Consider the following 7,862-nt stretch of genomic DNA (forward strand, 5'->3'; position numbering starts at 1 on the left):
TTTAACTGTCACTAAATCCTAAATGTAAGAAAAATAGATTGAACATGCTGAAATGACTCTTGTGTATAGCATCTTAAATCGAACCCATTTAATCCAGTGTTGCAGCATACAGCAGATTGAAATTGTTGGTAGCGCATTTTTATTACCTATTACCAAAGTGAATGGAATACTTGAATACCAGACAGCAGCAGGAATAAATAATACACAGAGATGATCACATGAGTCACAGTAGTGCCCGCTTTCTGTGAACCTCAGCTGTCATCAGTGGAACATTTGATGAAACTCTGAGATCCCTGGAGCCGTGCTGCCACCTGTGAGGAATCGTCTCCGGCTGATTAAGTTTCTTCTTAAAAGCTCTCACAGGCCAGAGGGCAGAGTGTGGTGTTATCAATAGCCAGGCCACGTACGGGGTCAGTGTGTGGGTGACAATGGTCGACCCCCTGGACAGCTGGACCCACCGTGACCTCACGAGGGCACTTCTCTTTTATGGAACATGTCGAGTCGACACCAGTCCGGCCCACGAGGGAGAGGAGAGAGAGAGAGAGAGAGAGAGAGAGAGAGAGAGAGAGAGAGAGAGAGAGAGCTAGGGAGAGTACACTTTTATCTATTTAATATAGAAAGTAAGAAATCATTTAAATGTGTACTATAGGACAGTACAAAAAACAGTTTAAAAGGGGAATGATTAGTAAAATATACATAAATAAAAAAGAAAGAATGCTAACTAGGTAACATAAGATAAGAATAAACAAGTTTAAACAATTTGTTATTGGTTGTGATCATATTCTAAAGATGTTTGGATTATTGAAAAGTATATCTCCCTTTCATCCGAGTGTTGAGAGCTGTATCCATACATTCATGTTGTGCTCAAAGTGCACCAGATTGATGCATTTAACGTCAACATTTAAAAAAAAATCTTCCGGGGGTGCATTCCCCCGGACCCCACTAGAGGAGTTGAGGACCCCCCCCCAAATAAAGCAGGTTAAAATAATAAAAGAGGACTAAAAGTAGCCCCGACTTGTTTTATTTTTTGAAAGTAGCCCTCATCCTAAAAAAGGTTGCAGACCCCTGGTGGAGAGGCTACTGCCTGGATATGCTGAATGAGATCTCTGACAGAGGACACATTTTATCCTAAATATTTTGATATTGATGTAATCCAAAAGTAACAGATATGGGAGAAAAATATAGCTTTAAGCTGGATAAAAAAGTAAAAAAAACATATAGTTACTTTAATTAAATAAAATAATACAAATTCTAAGTTTCAGAGTTTTTTGAAACATTTAGGATAATGTAACCACACAACTCAACCACACAGCTCTATATTAGTATACCACTTTTAAGAATGATGCGATTCCTTTTGGGCGTCAGTTCAAAGAAGTGTTTGATATAGATATACGTCTTAATCCAAATCATTTTGTTCTCTGATTAAACATAATTTCTGTATGCAAACCATAGACTATGCAAACACAGGCTCATTCTTGGAATTGCTTTGTGAGCTGCACGGCTCAGAATATTGCAGAAATGGTTGGATGTCGATCCGCCTGATATCTTATTATGGTTTGAAAATGCTGTCCATTTTGCCATTAGAGAGATTATCACATCTGTTAAGAGCAATTCTTGATCGAGTGTTATAACTATAGGCTTGAATATAACAGAATAAGTATTTACACTTGGTTTCCGCACCACAGTAGATTGTTACTGCTGCTGCTTTTCTTCATGTTTTTGTTCTGTAGGTTTGAATGTATTCTTGACAAAAACAATAGAATGCTGATAAAGCAAAACCACCAAAATAAGGGCGGATGACCGCTGGGATTTATTCTGTCATCTTCTATTATCAAGTTCTCCTTTTTAAGTGTGTGGTCTGTGTCCTCCACCTCTGTACCATGTGTGCAGCAGAGAGGAAGTGTGCCACTCACCGGCTCCACCACATCAAACTTCTTCCTGTCCTGCACCTGATGGATCTGGTACACATAATCCACCGACGACTCGCAGAAGTTCACTCGCTCTTTGTCAAGGAGATCATCAGCCTGTAGTTTAAAAGGAAAATAAATGCAAAAATATTGATCACTTCCTTTCTACAGTTTGCTACCCAACTGATGAAATGTGTTGAACTGCACCTCTTGGAGTTGACTGTCTTTCTTCTTGGCAGACAGATTCAGGTGTTTGTCTATCTGAGAGAGATATTTCTCACTGTCCTTCTCAAACCTCTTTTTCTTTTCCTGCAGGAAAAATAGAAATGAGCAAATACAAGTTTTAGTCAGGTTTTTTTTTTAATCTGGCAAATACACTGAAAGACAAATACTATTAAGGTTCACCTCATATTCAAAGAATGAGCTGAAACTAATACTAGCAAGATTATTTTATGTGCATTTATTTCTTTTTTTACCAAAAGTGACATTTTCAGACTGATTACCAATATGAGCGCTTTAAAGAGGACATGTTCTGCTCATGTTCAGGTTCATATTTGGTGCCTCCATTGTGACATGTCTCTTCCTTTGCAGACCACACACACACACACACACACACACACACACACACACACACAAAAACCAAAATGCATACTAGGGCCTCTTTAAACTTTTTAGATTGTCAGCCAATGCCATTTTTCTTTACATTAACAACCCATGTAAAATTAAATTGTAAATTAAAAATGAGAATATGCTATAGATATATTGCTTTGGAGAATATGTCAACACGTGAGTAGAGGAGTCCAAACCGTTAGCCAAGAAAGACTGCTGTTGAAAAACAACTGAAATACCTTCATATCCTTTTTATCCTATAAGTGTGTATAATCTGCAGTGTTTTGTAACAGGTAGTTATTGGAACATTCACACGCATTGTAAGATGTTACATGATCGTACATTTAACATTGTGTTTAAAACAATGCATGTATTTTTGCCGTACAGCATATTTCAGTTTCACATGCTGATTAAGCAAACATCAACTCAGCAGCCAGAGGAAAAGAAAGCAGCTGGTTAATAAATACTGAGGGGGAAACAGTTGTAACCACTGGAGCACAGCCAGAAAGAGACTGAAATGTCAGGCAGAATAATCAAAGTGATATCCCACAGAGTGTCCTGGGGAGCAGGATGAAACGCTGGTGAAGCACACAGGGGGTCAGGTTAGAAAAACACCTACACACGACAAACTGCTTTCAGCAAAATGTCTTCACACATTAAAGACTTTCAAAGAGGAAGAAGCTCTTAAACGGGTACATGTTCCATGCACACATTTGGGGAAGTGGCTCATAACAAGCTGTTTTTTACATGGAAGCACCTCAGAAAGGTTTCATATATTGTATGAGAAACAGTGTTTATTTGACGCGTCATGAAGGGACCACTTCAGAGAAAATTGTTCAGTGAAGAAAACTCACTTTTGTAACTCCAATTTGCTCCTTTCTGAACTTCTCCAGCGGCTTGATGAGCAGATCGGAGGCGTTCTGAACCTGGACAGGCAAACACGGAGCAGATGTTACTGTAGTGCTACTTTACATACACAAAACACACTTACATACAGTACTGCCATATGTAGGACACATTTACTCAGTATGTGCTTAGATACACTGTTATATGTGGGGTTCATGTTGAAATCAGCTTAAATATCTTAAGTGTGAGTGTAATAATGTATGTTTCATTATAATGCCACTCTCCCATTCCAGAAACAGCTCAAGAGATGAACGCAACTATTTTAACTCACACCTGTAACCAGAAAACCCAGTCTAACAGGAAATGCTACTGCAGGGACGTCATTGTGCGAGGTGAAAAAGAAAGGAGAATATTTATGTATGAGGTTGGTGAGAAGAAAAGAAAATGTCTGCATACAAATAATATAGATTATGATTATAAAGAAAAAAGGTTTATGACAGAGGGGATTACATTTTGTGTTTTACATGAAAGAAGTGTGTACACTAACAGCTTCAGAAGTAGTTCTGCAACCATTAGTCATTAGCGTGTTTATCCAAACATTATCAACAATCATTTTTACAATCAATTTGGCCGGGAGCTATCAATTGTTTTAGTAATTACGTTTTCTACGATTATTCCATTTATTAATCGAGTAATAAAAACATTTTTTGGGAAATAGTAAGAAATCAAAAGGGCCCATCCCAAAATCAGTGGAAACTGTCATCAATTCTTAATGTATAATTTGACTTTGTTATTATCACTTTAGCAGTTATCTGTTTGAAAACAAACGATACAATGAACGGGAAATAAATGTTGTATCACCATTTGAATTCCATCTCAAATTAAAAATACTCTTGGCATTAGAAGTTTATAATAAGTATCGTATGCTGCTGAAACTTTTGTTAGGACTTAAACCTGATCTTAATGCCCTCTACCCTTTCTATTTTATATGAATGTGATCACATAACGTGAGTATTTTGTGGAATAGTTTGAGCCCAAACCAATATTCGGTGTTCTGTTTCAGCCTCTCAAACACGTAGGTGTCCCGCTTTATATCACATTATTATAAGTAGAAATGTATCACACTGGACTTGAGACAGTGTGTGTGCACTGTCTCTGTCAGATGAATGGACAATTCAAATGAGCGTTAGCGTCAGACCGAATGAGAAGTGGCAGCACATCATCCAAGTGTGTGGATGTGTCTGGTGGCAACGTGTTTCAATTAACAGATACTACTTAAAAAAATGTTTGACTCGGTTATCTGCAACAGAATGTGCCAGGAGTTCATTTCTATTGAACGTTTAAATAGGAAGCAGAGTCAGCGTGCAGGAAGTGGATAACCCACCAGCATCATCCTGTCGTGCTCTACTTCCTGCAGGAGGCCGGCAAACTCCTGGAAGGACTGAGCTGCGGAGGAAAACACAAAGATAATGAGGGGAATACACACATTCTTATCTTAAGTGTCTGAAGCAGGAAACATACAGCAAGATTATTTAAATTAGAATATACATGAGTAGCCTTGACAATGATCATATTTCTGTGTTATGCATATTTTGTATTCAGCTTTGAGTTCTCCAAACCATGTTTTTTGCGGAAGTTATTTGTATTTATCCATTGAGTGATAGTAATCAGAAAGAAACGCCCATACATTGTTCTGAAAGTTGTGTAAAGTGACGTCCCCATCTTGACTTTAAAGAGGAAATATTATGCTCATTTTCAGGTTCATATTTGTTTCCCTCTACTTGGGCATGTTTACATGCTCTAATGTCTGCTCCGATTGCTTTTCTGGCCGGCTCTTTTGGGATTGGTCCACCACTCAGAGATGTCCCGCCCCTTAGCCTATCACGTCACAACTGTTGTAGCGCCAACCCCATAGTGTGTTACATAGTGATGTCATTACGTTACAGATGTAAACAAAGGAGTCCAATGGAGGCGTTTCAGGACAGAACATTCACATGCACAAACACCTATAGAACACCACTGCAGGAAAGGGAAACCCCAAAAAGCATATTAAGGCCTGTCTAAAAGCCAGTTAATATAATCAGTGTGCATTATCCTACCAATGTTAATCTCATCATCTGTGAGGGATTCACCGATGACGTCGAACTGGAACATGCCGAGAGTCTGAGAGAACTTCTGTATTGCCAAAGAATAGCCTGTAAAGAAAACAACATTTAGACTTTAACAACATCTGAATGGAGTTCCAAATGCTTCAGCTACAGTACACAAGTATGTATCCTTTACAACCTACTCTACTCTCATAATCAATCCAGGATTATTTTTATATTTTTCTCTGTTAGGAAAGTTACCCTTGGCCGGTTGATCAGCACACCAGGAGCCAGTGTGCGGCTTGTTCAATGTATTATCTCTGCTTTGTCTAGGATTTATAATCAAAACAAATATCAGCCAGATTAATACTGTAAGGCTTTTAGAATGAGGAACTTGGCAACCATACCCAGTATTATATTCAACATCTTTCTATTTCTTGTAGTGGGACAGTTTACAACTTTCCATCATTCCACATTGGTTTTCCCATACAAAATGTGTCTGTTAAATGTGCTTATTTTAGATTCTTGTTCAAAGCTAAAAATTTAATGACTTTTAAAAGAACCTGATAAATTAATACACTTTGCAACTTTGGCAATTAGCACGTCTCTCGATTTTTGTGAAAATACATGCGTTTTGGAAGTAGTGAGCATACCATTGGAAAGATTAGACAATTTGTGTGATATTTTGTAAATGTAGCTTTTTCTTTTAAATAGTTTCACTCTTTATACACAGAGCCCTTTTACTTCCACTCATGAATGCTTTTTATTTTAGATGGTTTGCAGTTCACAAAAGGCGAGTAACTAATAAACATGTGATCATATTGTGGGTGAAGTATTCCTTTAACAGAATAGTTTGACTGATAAGGCTTTTTATTGAAGCCAAAGTGCACAACATATCCAACAATCGCCCAGCTGAAGTGTTTTAAAGAGTGAATTCAGTAATGGAGCAGTGAGGCCCTGAGGAAGAATATGTGCTTTCTTGCAGTGTACACCAACAATTGAAGAGCACTCGTGACCTCTGGCTATTCTCTGGACTGAATATACAGTGGACCCTCAGCACTGTGCAGCACTGCCACAGCACCTACAATGACACTTTCTGTTTCCGAGGTGGTGATTTTTAGATGGACAGAAGGCTATCTTGGGAATCAAAACAAACATTGTTACCTCATGGGTGACACACTGACCCAAATATACACATCTGCATCATGCTGTCACTGCTCTGTCTAGTCAACATCACACAGAGATGAGAGGGGAGCAGCAGCAGAAGAAGAGAACAGCTGACCCTGCACATCTGCACCAGATACATAACCTTTCAGAGCATGCTGGTTGGTCCTCTCCCAGGGTAGCACTAGCACCTCCCTGAATGTGCCCTCCCACTCACATTGATCCAGGAGGCCCTTAAAAAGGCCCTCATGATGCTCTCGATCCTCATCATCACACCACCGTATCGACATGCAATTTTCAAAACAAGTGATTCCAAAACTATACAGGTCACATTGAAGTATTCCTTACCTCTGATTGCAGTGATCACACTGTTGCCATCTTTTATCAACTCTTTGAGGAAATTTGCTGGTCCTCTCCAGCTCCACTTCATAACTCTTGAGAGTCTCTCTGAAGTCCGGGCTGTCCAGATAGCAGTCACTGAACTCCAGAGGAGGATGCCCCATCTTCAAGGGCAGTTATTAGACAATAGAAACACTGAATTTGTTGCAGGGAGCCACGCAGCCTACGCTCTACAGCACTCTGGTCATTGTAGCTCAGTCGTAGCGACTTTCATCAGAGGAACCAAGGTGTCCGTGAGAGCCTGCGGCGGCAGCTGTTCACCAATGAAGTGCACTAAACAGTGAAGACGCACCGTATTTATTTCACTTCCCTCTTCCCCTCGTCTGACGCAGTGTTGGGACTGTAATTTACTTGTATCCTGGTCCTTCTTACCACTTTTTCCGTGTTGCGGTGTCGTGATTATGAAGAGCGGCTAGAATCCATTTGGACGCGTCCCATTTCAAAAAGTCAACACTTTCGTGCCACCTCCATTTGTCCTTTACTCTTGGTTGGAATCATTCTTTTATTTTTCAAGTTAGCAGGACGCTATCAAACCACTGAATACGTGTTATTATGTATATATGTTTTCAAACTGGGATAATATGCACATCCCGAAGTCCCACATCTTAACAAAGAGCCTAACACAAAGCGGAATGGGACGCGGACACTCCACAAACTTCCCTTTTCCACACCCAGGCAGGAGGTTCTTAAAGGGGCTGCAGCACAGTTGTTGTCATTGTGTTGACGATGCTGCTTTCAAGTACTGTCGGACATATTGGGATAAAAGATTCTGAACTCATAAATTGGTAAATACAACTAGGAAATGGGAGGAATATATATGTATAACTACATTAAAAAAAAATGAAATGTA

General features: G+C 39.3%; 1 protein-coding gene across 1 annotated transcript; it reads right to left on the reverse strand.

The window, feature by feature from the left end:
* Nucleotides 1-1,592: 1,592 nt before the first annotated feature.
* Nucleotides 1,593-7,492, reverse strand: LOC117458060 (oligophrenin-1-like). The gene is given in 8 exon segments (XM_034098298.2): nt 1,593-1,598; nt 1,914-2,024; nt 2,115-2,216; nt 3,371-3,442; nt 4,747-4,808; nt 5,462-5,557; nt 6,962-7,013; nt 7,015-7,492. Coding segments are annotated over 8 exon segments (603 nt in total). The 5' UTR covers nt 7,117-7,492.
* Nucleotides 7,493-7,862: the final 370 nt, after the last annotated feature.

This window comes from Pseudochaenichthys georgianus, chromosome 14, assembly GCF_902827115.2.
Source record: "Pseudochaenichthys georgianus chromosome 14, fPseGeo1.2, whole genome shotgun sequence".
Taxonomy (NCBI): domain Eukaryota; kingdom Metazoa; phylum Chordata; class Actinopteri; order Perciformes; family Channichthyidae; genus Pseudochaenichthys; species Pseudochaenichthys georgianus.